Raw genomic sequence first — 19922 nt, 5'->3', positions numbered from 1 at the left:
CCACTGCTTCAAATGGATTCAGTCGATTCATTACAAATCTTTTACTTTTTTGTTGATTGACTCAACATCGCTCTCCCCATCTTTCTCTATTGTACGATTAATGATGTTGGGTCATGGGGATGATGCATTTGCGGGTTGCAGGTTGGAAGGAAATTGGCGATCGTAAGGGAAACTGGCGATCGTGACGGTAGGAGTGAGAGGGATCGGGAAGACTACAGCGGAGCTCTTACACCATCCACCGCTTCCTCTATTCCCACTGCGATGTCACCGCGGCCATCGACCTCGCCCTCGCCCGCTTCGGCCGCCTCAACATCAAGGTCAACAACGAGGGCGTGAGCGGCGTCGAGGATTGCCACGACATTCGAAAGGTCGACCTCGGCGGATTTCAAAGGGATTTCGCCGTGAATGTGGACGGTGTCTTCTTGGGACAGTCGGCCCGGCCCGGTTAACAAAACGGGCCGGGTCGGGCTTCGGAATAATAGTCGGGCCGAGTAGCGGGCCGACCCGATCCAAATCCGGACCCTTAACGACATTGACTAAAAGGGTCGGGCCGGCCTGGCCCGGCCCGATGCCGAGGCCTAAAGATAATAGCTATGAGATAATGACATGGGTATGATAATAATAAGAGTATGAAATAATGTGTATCAGATAATAATTTATTAATAAGATATGATAATAAGATATGATAATGACATGAGGTATGAGATCATATGTATGAGATAATGACAGAAATACGAATTAATGATAGAGGTATGAGACAATGACATGATTACAAATATTCATTGCGCACAAACAATGTTTTGAACATTAAAATAAATATGCATATTGGTAGTATGGTCCACATTTGACATACTCTCGTTATGTACACGAAGCGGTGAAGAGAACTTGATGCTATCTCAATCATGTCACGTGGAATAAACTGGCAAGTTTTGAGGAGGTTGATGGACTAGATTGGTATGAGATATAAATGGCTCAACCAATATCTATATCAGATCAAGTTGCATGCATGCAAGCGCCAAAGAAGTGTTGAGGTATTTTTGAAATTTTTTATAAAGTAATAGATATTTTATATTTTTAAAACTTTTAAAATATTTTTATTCTTTAAAAAATATTTTAATGTGCATACTTTTGTCATTATACACTTCTCTGCACAATTTTGTGTGGACAGGTGTGCACATAACTAGCTTCTTACCCAAATGACATTAATGTCCTCTAAGCATAGGTGTCCCTAAGCTAAAGTCATCTTTCTCCTACGGTCCACATTGCTTATAGGCTTTGGTGGTTGGTAATCAAACTATTGTATATACATTTCTAAAGTTGACGAGGTAAACTACATCCCTCGAGCCAATAATATGTACCAAGCATAGAAATGCAGTCTCCAACAAGCCAATGTTTGGAATGTTGCCACTAGCTTTTATGTTTTAATTTTTTGCAATTAATAGTTTAGTTTTATTTGCTTTTGTTTAATGTGCGGTAACAGTAGTTTAACTTTATCTGCTCTTTGTTCAATGTGTTTTAACAAAATCACTTGATTTAAATTATAAAAAAAAGGAAGGTTGTTTTAATTGATTATGTGATTTGGTTTTTAAGGCTAAAGGGTGAAAAGCATGGGTGGAGACCCGAGTGGTCGCCGTGGGTGATTCCGTAGGAACCCACATCGTCGTACCAGGTACGATGCTCCTCAATTTTTTAAATCAAATGGTCCCCTTTTCAGAAAAAATATCATCGTAGATGGCACCCACTAACCCCATTCTCTTTCCTGCTCCTCTACCCTCCTCACATTTCTCCAACACATAACGACGATCATCAGTGCCTAGCGAGACGTCTTCCGGTGACCATTTGAAAAGGTCGCTGTTCTCTCCCTCGCAAGGTCTTACTCTTCCTCGCCCCATCAGAAGCCGATTTTCCCTCATTGATAGCAAGGGGCAGCATCATTTGTGAACAACTGCTAGAGAGATGCCCATTTGCCAGCTGTCGTCACTTGCTAGAGAAAGCTTCTACCGGCAAAACACCCACAACAATGGCATATATTCTCTCCCTCACTCCCCTTTCACTTTACTGTTTCTCCTCCTCTCACAGAAATTTTGTTGTCCATTCCCACATTACTGCCCATGGTTGGACAACCGCGAGCTGTTGGAGGATCAAGGACTTGACAGCTGACCACCATAACCTGTTGGTGGAAGTGCCCAACAGAAATTGTAGGGGAGGTTTCACTTTTCGTCTCGTTCCTGTTGACGTGGATATGAAGGAGTTTCTTCTTCTTTTGGTGGTCGTGGTGAAAACAAGAAAACTGTTAGCTTTTCTTTGGTGTCAATATTTCTTATCTATAATTTTAATGTTCTACTAAGCATGTATATTGGCCCGAGTTTAAATATAAACCTACATAAGGTGCAGATTGCCCTGACTAAAAGGCTTTTGTGAGTGTGTGTGATATATATATATATATATAGGGAGAGAGAGAGACAGAGTTACATGAATTGGACTATTGTGGTTGTTCATTGTATTCACTTTAATTTGGAAGACCTATAACTTGTCATTTTGTTATGCTTTTTTGCTTTGGCTTGCATGGCTTCAAGAAGTCTTATATGACTATGTAAAATCAGAAGTCAATATGTGAATTGAATCCATATAGACCAAAGCATAGAGAAAGAAAGCAATGAAACAGTTTTTTTGTGGGAAATTTGTGAGATATTTCCCCTTTTCCCTTTTAATTTTGTATAGAGTTGAATTCCTATCTATTGATTAGGCACAACGACTATATTATTAGCTTGTGTTTTCTACCATAAAGTTCACATGAAAAACCTTGGACTTGCAGATCAGATCATGGCTATGTTCCCTACATATGCCTCAAGATAAATCCATTTGCAGGGATGTTTGAATTCCAAGATTGAAAAATGAAGGATTAATGGAGAGTCAGACACATTCACTACCATTATATCACCTTATTCACTTGCATGTTGTTGGGAGATGAGAATGGCATTTGAGGGTGAAGGTCAACGTGAACTATAGAGTGCACTAAGCATTTTCAACAGTTTAGTTTCAAATCTAGTGCAAATTTAAAAGCTGTATTCAAGTTTTAAACAAAACTAAATCGAGAGGTCGAGCAACTTTAATGGAATTTGAGAGTTCAAAACTAGGGAAACTGAATTGGTTGGCTCTTTTACTAGATACCGACCAAATTAGAAGGCTGTGATAAATCCAATTCCAACAAAGTGACAACTAAACTCTAAAAAATATAACACAACATGAAGTGTTCTTACATTCCTCTCCCACATAAAAATCCACAAAAGAGAATAATAAAGAAACTAAACAAAGAGAATGACACATGAATCATGTTCCATGCGATGTTGCATACTATAAACTTTGAAATTTGAAGAACAAAACTTTGTTACTAAATATAATCAAAACCACGAGCATGAGGACAAAATTTCACAAGAAAATATTACGTGTGAGGAGAAAAGAACATATTATATAGGTTGCTAGAAAGTGAGTTGCAAATGAATATTTCGCCCGCTCATGCTTATGACATCTCTCTTATTTGATTCTAAGATTTTTCTCCAAAAATTCCTTCTCTGTCAATGCTACTGATCTAAACATTAAAAAATGGCATCAACGGCCTACGTTAATAACATGCTACCGAGCTTCACCCCAATTTTAAGATCTTCAAAGCAAACAACTGATATACATGCCAAGAAACCCAAATAGTCGCCAATCTAGAAATGCTTTTTGGAGGCTGGGCATCCTACCTCTTATTAATCACTTGAACAAAATAACATCTCAAAGAAGTAAAAGATGTGAAACCCTCGTCTATCACAACCCATCAGACTAGGATGAAAGCAAAAAAGCAACATCTACAAAGGAATTACAAGGAAAAATGAACATAGAGGATAGGCATTTCTTTAGACATCCTACCCCATCCATGGGGCATCTCTAGCCTTCAACACATTCACCTAGCCATCATAACCATATTTTATTTTTTTAGACCACCTTATTAAGGTATATTTCATCCATAACCCAATTCAACAAACTAACCTCATGCCCCTCACTTCCAACACACACGATTTCCCCCAAATCATGTTTTATTCTAACTGGAGCGAACCTCTTGTTCCCCTTCACCTTGGAGGCCACTTGAATGCATATATCTTCACCGTAAACTTCTGGCCAATCATTGAGGGAGAGCCCTAATTGAACCCACACCTTGCATTCTCGAATCTCAGACCGGTCTTTAAGAATATTAATGAAAGTCTCAACACACCTATGCCAAAGGATATCATTTACAAGGTTTGCAATCTGGGTGTAACTTTCTAGGTGGAGTTCAGGTTTTCTTATTGTATTTGATTTTTAGATGTAAAATCATATTACAGGATATATTCAAAGGGATTGCTTCCATTTGTAGTACCCATATCTAGTGATGCACAAGGTAGAGGTAATTCTTTCTAATATATTTTATGTATAACACATGCCAACTTCAATTGTGTCTATTTTCTATTTTAATTTCAAATGTGTGAGAATTCTGGTTAGCATACTAGAGTAGATCCTTTGGAGAAAGGAGTGGGATCCTAGAGGAGCTTGATACTTATCAGTAGGAAAAATGTTCATGGAAGCTTCATTGTAAATCTTGAATGTTGTCTCTTAGTAGAGCTCTTATTTTATTAATAATCATTTTCATTATTTGATTTCTTTCCTATACTCTTTCTCAATGGAGTTATTTTATGTTAACTAACCTAAAGCACAAAGCAAGGAAGCAGGTGAAGAAGAAAAATATATCAAGGATGCATGTAAGATACAATCATCTTCAAAAGATAAAATTGGTTATATAGTCCAAAAGGCTAACTTTGTATGTATTTGAAGTGTTTCTCGAATATTCCTTTTTGTTGTGTCTCTATCATTGCAAAATGACTCATTGGGCCTTGTCAATGAAATTATTTTGTGATTGATTGGCTAAGAATATTTCTGCAACTCATTCAAATATTCACCAATCAGAACTACAGTTTTCTTACAATCACAAATTATAAGCAATATCATTGTTCCTATGTGTTTATGTTTGTATATTCTTCATTCCTTTTGTTTATAGTGTCTTTGGTGTATACTTGTGTTTTCTTGTAATGGAGCACCTTCCCACTGGTCTCAATGCATGCTGGTATTCTGTATTTTGGGTGGTCGACATTTGAATCTTATGTAAGTGGTTTCGGTCATCTTATGTAAGTAAAGTGGGTTTCTTTTAAGATCTCATTGCTTAGATTCCCTTGTGATGAAGACAATCTATTCTTATTACAAGTTTCTCCTTCCATTCGCTTGTGTACTTTGCTTTTCGTACATATTCTTTGTTTTGAGTAATCTGTGTACTCTCTTGGCCCTTAAGGCTTATGGCAAATAAGCAATCATTGTGCCTCACAGTTTGAAAAAAGTAGGCCCGTAACAACTGGTATCAAAGCCAGCATGAGCATTTGGTACAGTGGGGCCTAAGGAGTTAAGTGTGTCAAGCAAACTGATGACATACTACTGTCTGTGGCCACATGGTTGGAAACAAGACAAGTTCTCTAGCAAAGGGAGTATAGACTCATCAACAAAAAAGGCAAGTGATGAGTGGAACCAACATATTGATGGAAACTTGACTGGTTACAGTCAATACGACTATTGCATCCTTTAATCATTTCGATGATTGAAGCTATTTAGAGCTTCAAGGACTACAACATTGGGACTAACCAGAATTTGAACTAGGTGAATTCTCAGTTGGAATATGTTTTGGCCCGTTTGGCTGTTATGGAGGATGAAATGCAGATCCTCAAAACACAAAATAGGTTCTTGGAGAATCGGCTTGCTAGGATGGAGGAAGCTGGAGGAGTAAGTGTCGCACCTCATATGAAAGTCCCTAAACCACATAGATACAATGGTACTCGAATTGTGAAGGAGATTGAAAAATTCATGTATCATTTGGAGAAGTGCCTTAAGGTAAATTGGATTTATGATGATGAGATGAAGATCACTACCGCTTCAATGTTTTTAACAAATGATGCCATGTTGTAGTGGCAAAGGTGGGTTAGTAGTGTTGAGAAGGGTCTTTGCACCATTGACAATTGGGATGAATTCAAACACGAAATGCATGAGCAATTCCTGCCTAAAGATCCATAATATATGGCAAGGATGATTTATATAACTTAAGCAGATGAGTTTGATCCATGATTATGTTTAGGTATTCACAATATGATGCTGAAGATTCCAAAAATGTCCAATGAAGATCGATTATTCCACTTCATGAATGGACGACAACCTTGGGTAGAGCAAGAACTTCGATGACAAGACCCCAAGGACTTGAGCAGTGCCATTGTAGCTACCAAAAGTTTGGTTGACACATCAAGACAGCCCAAGTTTTAGTATAAGCCCTATAATTCAAATAAAGACGGAAACAACAATCACAATAGTGATGGCAATAGTAAGATAACTGGACAACAAGAAAGGATAAACACTAAGATGACTGTCTAGAAGAACGGTGGTGGGAGTGGACGAGATGACAACAACAATAAGTCTTCTCAACCACTTCTAGGATTGAAGTGTCAGCACTATAGTATAAATCACTTTGCTTCAAAGTATCCAAATGTTGAAAGCAACTAGGGAAGCTACTCAAAACAATCTGCTTATGTGGTGTGAAGTCAAGAAAATGAAGGCCCGTAGATAGGAGCATTCCAGCTTCTCAATGCTTTGAAGGGGACGACAAAGGTGACAGTGATGACAACTACTAGACTTATGCACTTAGACATTCTTGTAAATGGAAAGTTCATAATGGCAATGGTGGACAAATTGCGACACATAACTTTGTCATGAAAAAAAAGGCAAGGAGATCGAGCCTCACCCTTGAGAAGGGAGAGTTACACATGAAGGCATTGAACTCGGAGGCAAAGTCCATCCGCAGAGTGGCCCACGGTGTGGATGTAAAGATTGAGAGTTGGTTAGGAAAACCCAACTTTTTAGTGGCACTGATGGAAAATTAGTTTAGCAAAGATGGTCCCGATGCCGCATCTGCAAGCTATTGGCATCCTAGACGAAAGGGCCTCTACATGGTTCCAACATTGACAACAAAGAAAGATAAGGTCAAGGTTGTGATATTGTCTGCTATTCAGTTGAAGAAATACCTAAAGCATGGAGATGAAACATACTTGGTGGCAATCAAGAAAGTGTCTAATGATCCCCTGGTTTGGTCCCAGAAGCGTTTGGGTTATTGGCAAGTACAATGTAAAAGAAGATGAACCGAAAACCACCTGTGTCATTTTACTATAGAGCCTATGAGTTCTTAGTTATGTTGTTTGAGTTGAAAAATGCCCATGCCACCTTCTCAACGCCTGATGAACAAGATTTCCTATCAATATCTAGAGAAGTTTATAGAAGTCTAACTCGATGACATTGTGGTATTGAGTGACAACTTGAAAGAGCATGTTGGTTAGTTGCGAATGGTGTTCCAAGTGTTGAAAGAAAATAATCTCTATATGAAGAGGGAAAAGTGCTTCTTTGGCCAAGGGGAAATCAACTTCAACAGCTATGTTGTCAGGCATGGCTAGCTGCAAACAAATACAGAGAACATGAAGGCCATCCTGGACTGGAACCCGAAAAGAAAATCAGCTCTGAATTGATGCTTCGTTTTGCTTCACTAATGCTTGGCTAAGTCTAGAACCTTCGTGCTAACAGCCTAGTATGGGGCACCTATAGGGATTAGTGTGTGAGACCACGATCCACAAACTAACAGTTCTTCCACCCATTCCACTAAGAGGAATTCTATAAGACCTTGTTGACATGTCAAAAGTGAGAATCGTGTCACTTTCTAGTTCCAGTTTCGGAGCTAGTGCTAGTGTCGGTTCAAGTGAAAGTTCTACAACAAGTCTAAGTACCTTTCTATTCTAGTTCATTATTAATTGCTTCCCTCTATCTGGTATCCAAGGGTGGGTCTTTGCTCATGGTAGAGGGAGGGTGGTGGTTGCATGAGCGAAGGAAGAGGTTGAAGCCGTCCAATAGTTGTAGTCTTTCCTTAGGTTGGCGATCTATTGTCAGTGGTTCATCAAGGAGTATTCTCTGATTGCTATGCCCCTTATTGATTTGTTAATGAAAAATCAAACATGGGCTTAGACGGAGCTAGTTCAAGATGCTTTTGCTAGGCTGAGAAGGCCCTTATGCAGGGACTTGTGCTAAAACTAGCTAGCCACTTGAAGCCGTTTGGAGTCCACACTAATGCTTCTGATTTTGCTATTGGTAGGGGGTTAATGCAAGAGGGACATTCCATTTGTCTATGAGAGCTGGAAGCCAAAGGATGCGGAGTGGCACTACTCCATGTGTGAATGGAAGATGATGACCTTCATGCACTACTTTTGTATTTAAAGGTATTATCTATTGGGAGCTCAATTTATTGTGAAGATAGACAATGTGGCAATAAGTTATTTCCAAACTCAAAAGAAGTTGACCCCAAAGAAAGCTTGTTTGTAATAATCTTTAGCAGTTCGATTTTGCACTGGAGTACAAGGCAAGAAGAACCAATGTCGCAGCCAATGCATTAAGTCATAAGGCAAAACTCGCGGCCACTTGGTCAAAAGCCTCCAAAGCATAGCTAGAGAGTGCTCTTATCGACCGTGTTTGCGAAGGCATGCGGTAGGATTTCACAACAAAGCACCTAGTGGCCCTGGCCGAGATAGGGAAGACTAAGAGATTCCATCTATAGGATGGACTTCTCCTCACCAAGCGCATATGCGTGTTCATGCCAAGGTGTAACAAACTTTGATGAGAGCTATTAAAAGAGTTTCATGACACATTATGGGCAAGTTATCCTGTCTAGAAGCAAACCCAAACACTCCTTGAACATAACTATTACTAACAATAGATGCATAACAAAGTTAAGGCCTATGTGATGATATGCCTCATTTGATAACAGGACAAGGTGACAAATTAGAAGACTACCGACCTCTTGGAACCTCTTCCTATTCTTAAAAATCCATGAGAGAACCTTTCAATGGATTTCATTGTCAGTTTCTCAAAAGTAGATAGCTTCAACTTTATGTTTGTGGTTGTGGATTGATTTTTTAAATATGTTACCTTGATTCGAACCTCAAAAGAATGTCCTATACAAATATGGCAAAGTTGTTCGTAAATAACATCATGAAGTATTGGAGTGTGCCAAAAAATGTTGTAAACAACCATGATTCCTACTTCATAGACAAGTTCTAGCATAAAGTGTTCCAATTACTGGGCTCAGACTTGCTGTTTTCAACAAACTTTTATCTGTAGGCAGATGGTTAGGTTGAGTACATTAATACTTTATTGGAGCAACACCTATGGTACTTTGTTAGCATGAGCAAAAAAAAGGGTGAAATTGTTAAGTGTAGTCCAATTCTGCTACAACTTGCAAAAGAGTGAGTCTTCAGGGCACAATCGATCCGAATAACCACTAGGTGGCAGCTGCTGATGCCACATATCCTTGCTGCCTAAGAGAAATGAAGGCTAGCCTTCACCTACCAGTTTTTTAGGGACTGGTAGGAGCAAATAGAGTTAGATAAAGCGTTCTTGCACAATGCCACCATATAATTAAAGAAGTGAACCAACAAGCAACAATAACTATGGAGTTTAGAGTCAGAGACTAAGTCCTCGAGAAGGTGTACCCAAATCATATGAGAATCTTTATTGGGTAACACAATGCCTTGATTCATAAGTATGAGAGACTATTCACTATAGTTAAGAGGATCGAGAAGCTGACATACTAGCAAGAACTACCGCTTGACCTCAAGGTATGTCCAGTGTTCTATGTTTGCAACTTAAAGCCCTACTATGTCGATGGTGAAGGCCTAGAGAGGAGCACACCACAACGGGAGCTAATCTTATAGTAAGTACATCAACCAAGTAAGCAGCGGACTAATAGGTGGAGTAGATTCTTCGAAACAAAATCTACTATCTTAGAGAGCCAAAAAAATAGCTTATGAAGTGGGTAGGCGAGGAGCAACTGAAGTGGGAGTATGTTTTCTAGATGAAACAACGATACCCAGAGGAAGTCTCAGCCTACCATGTAGTAGTTGGTGCTAAGGATGAAACATGATTTGAAGGGAGAAGCCTATTCCCCAATGTCTACATTAGTATACTCTTCTGTATGCCTGTGTTTACTTATAATAGAGTACCTTTCCACCAGTCCCAGTGCATGTTAAGGAAACTATATCTTGGATGATCAACATTTGAATCCTATGTAAGTGGCTTTAGCTATCCTATGTAATTCATCACGATCTCATTGCTTACATTTCCCTTGTGATGAAGGCAATCTATGCTCATTGCAAGTTCCTTATTTCATGCCCTTGTGTTCTTTATTTTTCGTGTGGACTCTGTTTTTGAATTATCAACACACTCTCTTGTCCTTAAGGCTTACATTGGATAGGCAACCGTCATGTCTCACGGTTCAAACAGGTCAGTCTTCCCAATGCATGATAAATATTAAGCTTTATCTCTATAGGAATGACAAAGAGAACACCTAAAAATCCAAAACTTTTTCCTTTAAGAGGATTAGAAAATTGATTTTTCTAAGAAGGGAACTATGAAACACTATAACATGAACCATATTGTATGACTTCACTTGCCATCTAAAATACAAAGTTTTGTAAACCCTACCGTAACTTTAACTAGGAAGAAAAACTTATAAATGTATGAGTGTATAATAGAGTGGTGCCAAAAGATATCGAGATAGACCTGAACATTCATGAAGAGAAGAATCATGGGTCATGAACTATCATTGTTAACCACCCTCACTTTATCTCTACATTTAAATTCATGCTCCTAGATGTTGTTTGGATGACGCTATCAAAATGGCAATTTCATGGGCAAAGCATTGTTTTGCCTCTAAAACAAAGCTTAACTTAGGTTTGAGTGACATGAAACTAGGCTTACGAAAAACCTAATTTCAAAAAACCACTTTTACACAGTGAATGAAACATGTACCCCAGGCTTTTTCACCCCACATGTAATTTTGGATGAGCTCACCTAAAAAGTTGATCAAATATATTCATGGGAGTCGTTCTCAAACACCATTCTTGTGACAAAGCTACCTTTAGTGAACTTGAGGCAACATTCAGGCTTGAGTTTTGTTAAACATTTATGCTAATTTTTTTGCTATTATCTTCAAAGCAATAAATTTCTAACAGTTTACAAAAAAAATTAGGGAATTTTGTTATCATCTTCAAAGGGAAGGAAGTTGGGATTCTTAGAAACCACTCTTTCGACTAGATCTTCAGTGCTTTTGTTGTTCTTGCCCTGATGGTTCAAGATGTCTAGAAATGTTGATGGAGTTTGTTTGGTAGTTAGGGGATTATGCTAAACATGGAGAAAATTAGGGGATTCTATTGAAGGAAGGTGGGTGAACATTCACGATGAGGGTGCTGCTTGATAAACTATAGGAGAGGAAAGAGAGAGAAAGCAAGAGATGAGAACTTATAATGTAGAATTTGTCCTGAATAAGGCATCTCTAACTGCAGCTCCATCGTAGGAGAGTCCATCATATACTTATTTTATTTCACTTGTTCATTACATTTTATATAGACAACGCTTATATAACTTTTGAAAAATTTTTAGCAAACTCGATGGGACATACTAATTATATGCCTTGCTAGCATTTTGTTTGAATGTCATGTTTTGTTCTTCTCATTTTTTGTTTAGTGAACCACCTTTCTAGCTTATGGATGGGTAGATTTTTCACTGTAAATCCTACAATTGAAGAATACTAGTTTCATATACCTTTTCATATGTGTATCAATATCCGCAAGTCAGAAAGGTAACATACTTGATTTTGCAAGTAGAGATAGAGTAAGGATCATGGAACCAATTATTTGCTAGCACTGATTCAATGCTTCGTTGTCTTTAATATTTGATAAAGTGACCCATTTAATCTTTATGATTTTTGTTTTCTCATGATGTTTATAGAGATCATCTATAAGAATGTTATCTACATGATTTTTGGATAAGCAAATGCCCTACTTGACATCAAGCTTTCACTTGTTCAACCCTGCGCCACCATACATGGTTGTGGAGATAGAATACGTGTCCAATGGAAGCACTCCAGTGTCAGCCTAATGCTACACGTGGGAACTTATAAACAAGACTGCAACTTTCAAAGGGATTGCTGGCCATGTTGCACTGATATGCTTCGTCCTTGCAGCACTGCATCACTTATCCCAAGTGCATTGTTATTTGCTTGACTCAACATTTGATTAGATCCTACTTGCTTCCCAAGCAATGCTGAGGTTGGCTGCATGAGCATCCCATATTGCTGCTTAGCCAAGATGTTAAAAAACTGGGATATGTTTATGTAGTTGATGGTCCATAGGCTTATAGCCAACTCTTCTATTTCTATTCTTCTTCTTCTTTTGTGTAAACTATTTAAGAAAACATTATATTTTTTAAGGTGTCATACAGATGCTACCTTAGCAATATTCTATCATAGAGAAAAACTTCTCTCCCCCTCTTTTTGGTGGGCTGCATGAAAATATTTGACCCAAAATCTGCTTTTTAAACCTCACAAGTGTTTTAACTATGTGTGCAATGCTGGAGCATTATATGCTACGGAAGACACCTCATGCAAGACCTATTGATCCCGTTTAGCATGATGAACACTATTGGAATGTTTCATGAATTTAGCACAAATATTAGGCAAAATAATGGTGCACTTATTCATTCAATAAATATTAATACATCATTTCTCATGCCAAACAAACCATAGGGTATACTAGTTATTGTTGTAGTGCTGGTGAAGATACGGTGAACCTGAGGAGGTAATCTTAGGAACAACTCCTCCACCGCAACAACTAAGGTCAATAAAAAGGCAATGATACCAGAATGGAACCAGCAAGTAAAGAAAATCACAACAATCAATAATGAAATGGATATAAGCTCCAACTTCTCCATCAACAGCCATACTGGTCATAATGGTTGTGTCGAGACAAAAATAAAAACAAATGTTAACATTAAAGTTTATTGAAAGAATCAAGAAAGCAAGAACTTACTATAGATGTAGGTCATCCAAGACGGAACCACTTAATTGTGTTGTATTCCATTTACTCTATTCTTTCTTGCGTCTTTTTTTTTTTGTTAAAAGTTTTCGTTAGTTTGCTTTTGCTAGTTTGCTACTTGATGAACTCAGATGTGGTCTAAAACTAGCTAAAGAAAAACTAATTTCGTCAACTGCATAAGGTCTAAGTGAGGCCAAATAGAATTCATCTCATAGGTATTCAAGTAACCTTGGCAGTATGGGTGCATCACTTAAATGATTATCGCAACTTGATTGGAGTAGGTAATTGTTCTCTACTTTTCATGCCAAGTGATAGGACTAGAGTAAACCCCTAAGCAAAGGCGTCATGAAAAGTAGCTGATTGACAATGAAGAACTAAAATGGCTTCATATCAGAAAATGCAGTTGGGATTCTATCTAAGAAAGCAACAAGACAACATTAAATAATCAAGCTTAGACACTACTTGAAAATAAACCTGGGCAACGGGCCGGGTACCCATCGGGTACCCAGTACCCAGCCCAGTCGGGTCCGGGTTTGGGCCGAGAAAACGGCCCGACTCGTTTATAAATTAAAAAATATATTTTTAAAATTTAATAATATGTATTTTATTAGTAAAAATATATTTTATATTATTAAAAATTTATTTTATAAATAAAAAAATATTTTTTATTACCAAACGCGCCAGGCCATGGGCCGGGACTCGGTCTATGGGGCCGGGCCCGGGCCAGGTTTCGGGCCTGACGGGCCGACCTGGGCCGGGCCGGCCCGTTGCCCAGGTCTACTTGAAAACATGTGAGAACAATCAACATTTGGAAGAAAAATTTTCAATTAGAATACACATCATAATGGCACAGACAAAACAACTAGTACATGAGATAACATACCACTTACTAATTGCACAAGCTTATAGACCTCCACATAGATAACATTAGGTTGTACACGAGAGTACACATGGTCTAAGGCTAAGTACTTGACATTGGTAACATAATGGTTGGCAGTCTTGCTTACAAATCTAATGAACAAATAATTGGCTGGAAATTTGTTTTCATTAAGACAAATGTTGGTTTCATGAAAGGCTTTCTGAATTAAGGTTATACTCTCAAAGATATGCTCATTTGTAAAATCTTACAAGTAGTAGCCATTTCATCATAACTTGTAATTATTCACTGCTAATTTTTAGACTTTAAGAAGTGTTAAAATGTTTAATTCACATTTAATTTCTATACTCCAAAAAATGTTAAGAGGTCTAGCAGTTGTCTAATTTTAGAGAGATGAGCGGTCTAAAGAATGACATGTTTTGGTAGTGCCTTGCGGTCTCTACCCATACTCATTGCGAAAACTTTCAGATAACACTTTCCCAAGTATAAACATTATTCCTCTTCTAATCTTTGATCGATAAAACTTTCCACAAAGTATAAATGGTAGTTTCCAAGTTTAAAGAATAATCTTCTTTTGATCTATGGGTCGTGTGGCTAAAAGAATTAGCTGAAAACGTGCATGTGTTACCAGCGGACTGTCAAGATTACTAAAGCTAGTTTTGTGCACCAGCCTATGCACACAATGATCGTACACAAGGGTGGACCTTACTACTAATATACAAACTTTTAGTATTGACCTTTGTGACAAATAAGATACAATGTCTATATTTACTTCAATGCCCTAACATTAAACAATAGACATTCTTAACATATGTCATATAGCGTCTGAGATAACAAAATGGATGCGACTAAATAACACAACTTATAGCATCTCAGATAATAAAAGGGACAAGACCAAATAATACGGCATATAGAATCTGAAATAACAATGCAGGTAAGACATCCTATAATGTCTGAGATAACAAAAGAAGCGATAACAAATAATGCATCTCATAACATCTGAGATAACAACAGAGATATGAGACAACAAACCAGGTCCTATAGAATCTGAGATGACAACGGGGTATGATATAACAACATGGGTCTTTTAGCATCTAAGATAAAAATATGAGTATATGAGTATGAAATAACGAAACATGTCTTATAGTATCTAAGATAACGACAGAGGTATAAAATAACAAGACATATCATGTAGCGTTTGAGATAACAAAAAGAGTATGAGATAACGACATATGTATGTAATAACGAAAAGAACGGGATAAAAAAACGAATATGTTTATTTACGTTCAGAGAGGTATATTGGTTATAACATTGGTTATTACGACATGCACATACATTAGCCTTTCTTTCAATCTCGATTCTATTGTTCAACCGCAAAACCTTCAACCACCACACGACTGCATTACAAGTGTGCAAAATTTTCGTGGACCATGGAAGTGTATATGACCTACTTTCCCACAAAATTTCGCCGGTTTCACGTCCCAACGATGCCAACAGCGATCCACTATGGTCTTTACGGACGCGGGACAGCGTCTTTCCCGACAAAGACGAACCGGTATATAAAACCCTGGGAGGCCATCCGGCTCGTCCTCATCGCGATAGTGCACAAATAACAAAATCCATGGCGGCAGCGCCCGTCTTCTGCCAGCTACTCCTCAATCGCCTTTAAAGGGTTTAACCAGAGGAAGATGGCGGCCCCTACCTTATTTCCCAATGCCTCTCTCTCCACTCTTAGACCCTCGACACAAGGTCCGCAAAAGCCTTCCTCCTACTCCTTCTTCCTAAGCCGGCGCCTAAAACCCTGCTGCCCCCAACTGAAGCCGTCGTTCTGCCGCAGCAGCATCGCCTTTAGTTGCAGGGCCTTCAACCAAGGAAATGGAGTTCCAAAGCCTGAGAAAATCCTCAGAACAGAACCACCGTCTACTACTGGCGCTACCACCAAGGAGAAGAGCCGTATACCTCATTGGTCGCTGATGTCTGCAGAGTCGTTGGTTCAGAGGGCCTCCGGATTGACGCCTCTGGAGGTGTGCAAATGGGTGGGCTTCCTCTCTTTGGCCGTTGCCGCAGCGAAGAGCGTCCTGAGGCTCGCGACTGATCCCTTTTTCTTGATGTACTTCAGCTGGACCTGGCTGTTCTGGCCATGGATGGTCGCCTTTTCATTGGGCGCCCTTGGCTTGTATTTTGCTTACAAGCATTCCGCCGGTAAAGCTTCCATCTGGGAGCAGCTGGTGGTGGTCTCCTCCGCCTTTACCTGGCTCACCCTTGTGCCGCCTGCCGTTGCTAATGGCTTTTTGGAAGGCTGGCCTGTAGCTTTTTTCTTCATCTACCATTACTTCTTCTTCTTCAATGTCAGCGTGAGGAAGAGGCTCTATGGGGATTATTACCTCAGGCCCCACGACGAGAAATGGGATGTGAGGCTCCCTCTCCCCTACAGAGTGGCGTTTGCTGCTGCCGTCCTGGTGAGTCATTTTCTGGCTGCGTTTGAGGCGCCCCCTCTTCACCAGGTCCCTGGAGGATGGCAGAACCTGCCCATTTGGTTGCTGGTAATGGTCGTTTTGCTTATGCAGTACAAAAGTGTTCTTCATCTGTCGAATTATTCGGAGAAGGTGGTTGTGCCGACTAGCGTGGTGCAGTTTGGCCCATTTCGCTGGATTCGCCACCCAATTTATGCTTCTACTATGTTCCTGTTTGCGGTTTACTTTGCGGCGCTTCGGGCGCCTTTGAGTATGTTGTTTATCCTGTTTGTTGGAGTTCTCTATTATGGTCAGAAGGCTAAATTGGAAGAGGATTTGATGTTGGAGAGTTTCGGAGATAGTTATGAAACATACAGGAACAAGGTTAGATACAAGTTCATGCCTTATGTATATTGAATGTTTTGGTGGAGGACAGAATCCGGCTTGTTCCCACCATGTCAAGGTTAACTGAATTTATTATTTTTCTTCTTTTGTATTTGGTCCCAGAGATTGTATCGGTTTTTGGTCTCTTTTAAACGAACTCTGTTCACGGCCTGCATATTTGAATCACCACATTCTTATTCCTTCTGTTATGTGTGATCCAATGACTTCTTTTTTATTTGTCTGCACGCCCGTGATGAACAAATATCAGTTGATCTTGGTAAGTGGCAAAAGCAAATTCTTTACCATTTTTTCCGGTAAAATATGAATATCTTGATTATCGTGCGTTAACGCTAAAAATAAAAGAATAATCTTCCCATTCAGCTTCAACAAGTGAAAGCGCAGCCATGGTCATGGTGATTCATATGATTGTTACCCTTGTCTCAAAAAAAAACAAGGATTGCTGTTTGCCTGTTTCTCTCTTTAATAGCTTCAAATTGGAAAGAAATGTGTCTGCATTGAGGTAGGGTAAAAACCCTAAGCTAAAACATTTGAGCATTTGATACCATTAATAGATGCTGAAAATAATTTTGCATGGTGATTGGAAAAGCAGGTTGGATGATCCTCAGCGAGTAAACTCTCGAGGTTATCAGGTACATGAAGATAATCGGGTACAGGAGGATCTTACTCTAGTACCTTTTGAGAAATCACATGATTGTCTTCTTGAGTTGATACGTTTCATTCCTAATGCAGGATATATCTTTCACAAATTTCTTTACTACAATTTATATTACTTCTTCTTATCAAGTTAGTGCTTCTTGTCATTCTTCCTCTCGAAGCTAGGTTTCCTTCACTTTGAACTTCTTTCTTTGTATCTTTAGGCTGTTGTATCTGTGGTCTTTCCTTTCTTTGGTTTGTTCTTATTGATTATGGAGCTAGTTGTTTTTGTTTTTCTTATGGTGCAGTCAAAGCCTGTCTCAGCAAGAGCTTCCTTCTCAAAATCATAAGATTAATTATCTTGGTTTGCTGGAAAAGCGGCTTATAACATCTTTCACAGTGTTACACCTCACAGAACTTTCAGTTCTTTTGGACCTGACATGAGGTTGGAGAGGCAAAATGGTATTGTGCCTCCTTGAATAATTAATATTATCTGCAATTGGAGCGACAAAATGCTCCTACCAGAAGAGCTACAGATATATCTTACTTTATTGTTTAACCTTGTGGTTTTCATGTTATGTAGTTATATTCTTTTTTGGTAACTTTGGCGTTGAGGTATCAGCTGCCCATATAGATCGTACAGTTACATAATAAGGCTGCTATCAACTTACCAATATGGAGGAAACTTTTGCTGGTCCTCTAATCTACGTTATATGTTCTGCAAGATGGAATAGAAGGTAATGCAAAATTAAGGTGATTCAACTGTCATGATATGATACTTAAGAAGCTGTGCAACAAAAGCTTCAATACACTTATCATAAGGGAGTTGTTATATAATGAACTTGAAGGTCTGTCATCAAGTAAAAATAATAACGTGAGCAGCAGACATGGAACTTATGTCAGTTGAGGAGGACCAGGATTTAAATATGCAGAACACTTCATATAGGTCTATCTAAATAAAAGTCGCTTGCTTGTAGCAACTACTGTCTTTGCTATATTTATGATGATATTTGATAAAAGGCAAGCATTTATTCTGTTGTATGATACTGATCTGATTCTGCAATTGATGCCTTTTTCTTCAACAAAACATACAATGATTATGATCATGCCATACAATTGATGCCTTATTCATGTACGTACCTTAGAGAACATGTTTCTCTTTAGTAGATGAAGGGAAAATAAACAAGTACAGCGTAGTTCATGAATTTTTTGGATTATTGTGTCCATGTTTGCCAAATACATTCTCATAATAAGCTCTTCATACTTTTAGTAAATGGTTGCCTTGCTGGAGTGGATTTGGTAGTATATATTGGTTTCTAACTTGGGTATGGGGAAGCAGATGATCTCTTGTTTCTGTCCTCATAACACTTGTCCATGTCTTATATTATATCGCTCATGGCATATGTGACTTGATAATAAACCCAATGTTATCGGTATCGCACAATACGGGCCCATATCGTGCGATACGTATCATATATGTTTAAAAAACCTATACGATACGCCTACAATATATGATACAACTTGTATGTAGTAGGCGTATTGGCCGCATCGTGCGATACGGCCGATACACCCCCGTATCATACGGTACAGGGATAAAATGATTTTTTATGTTTTTTTACAAAGAAACGTCTCTCTCCCTCTTGCTAAAAATGTCTAAAAGTTGTGAAAAGGGGAAGTTTTACTTTTCTACAAAAATTGCCCATTTGTATGATAAATTGTCGATTTAGGGGAGAACTCGCTCGTGGAGAAGAAGGTTGACTTATGGCCCTGTGGGAACGATGAGACCTTGATTGATGATAATCATGAGATATTATGTGTTGTGAACTTGTAATATAAGCTAAAACACTTTAAAGTTTAAACTTCAAAGTTGTGATGGGCGTCTATTATGTTCTTATGAATTTCTTATTTCTCAATTCTAAATGTATTGTTAATATATTATGGCTTATGAATGATGTGATGAATTTTTTATATAGAACACACTTGTTTTCTTTGTTTTTCCTGATTTTAGCAAATTTTTCTATTTTTTTTCTATTTTTAAAATTTTTATGAATTAAAAAATTTAATTTACGATACGCTACACTACGTTTATGATACGTTACGATATGGTGTATAGGTTACGATGCGCCTTTTACAACATTGAATAAACCTATTACCAATGTAATGTTGCCTTTTAGTTTTTAAGTTTTTAATTGAATTTGTATGTGGACAGTTTTGATAACTAGGGGATCATGGATGCACTAATCAACCAGAACGATTTACATATTTTATCTAATTTCATTGTCATGTTCTTTTGACATCATGGCTACATATGGCTTGATTTGACTTTTGTGACACATTTGCATATTCTCTAAGTAATTACTTCTGCATTTCGTGAGTGCTATAAGTTGTATAGTCTGGTTTTTCTACCCTTTGACTCTTGAATTTAGTTGTCTATGTAGTTTTATACTTTGACAAGCTTTAGTTTAGCAGGCGTTTTTTTTGTTGTTGCCTACAGAAATATCACTTTGTTTATTCATTTTGCTACACTTTTTAAGTGCG

General features: G+C 38.4%; 1 protein-coding gene across 1 annotated transcript; it reads left to right on the top strand.

Moving 5' to 3' along the window:
- Window positions 1–15465: 15465 nt before the first annotated feature.
- Window positions 15466–16939, top strand: LOC116258473 (uncharacterized). The gene has a single exon (XM_031635641.2). It carries the CDS (start codon window positions 15582–15584, stop codon window positions 16761–16763), a length of 1182 nt encoding a protein of 393 aa, XP_031491501.1. The 5' UTR covers window positions 15466–15581; the 3' UTR covers window positions 16764–16939.
- Window positions 16940–19922: the final 2983 nt, after the last annotated feature.

Source organism: Nymphaea colorata, chromosome 8, assembly GCF_008831285.2.
Source record: "Nymphaea colorata isolate Beijing-Zhang1983 chromosome 8, ASM883128v2, whole genome shotgun sequence".
Taxonomy (NCBI): domain Eukaryota; kingdom Viridiplantae; phylum Streptophyta; class Magnoliopsida; order Nymphaeales; family Nymphaeaceae; genus Nymphaea; species Nymphaea colorata.
Note: the sequence above shows the minus strand (reverse complement) of the source record. Positions and strands in the feature narration are given on the sequence as shown.

Coding starts and splice junctions, on each gene's coding strand:
- LOC116258473 (XM_031635641.2), top strand. CDS start 15,582: ATGGCGGCCCCTACCTTATTTCCCAATGCCTCTCTCTCCACTCTTAGA.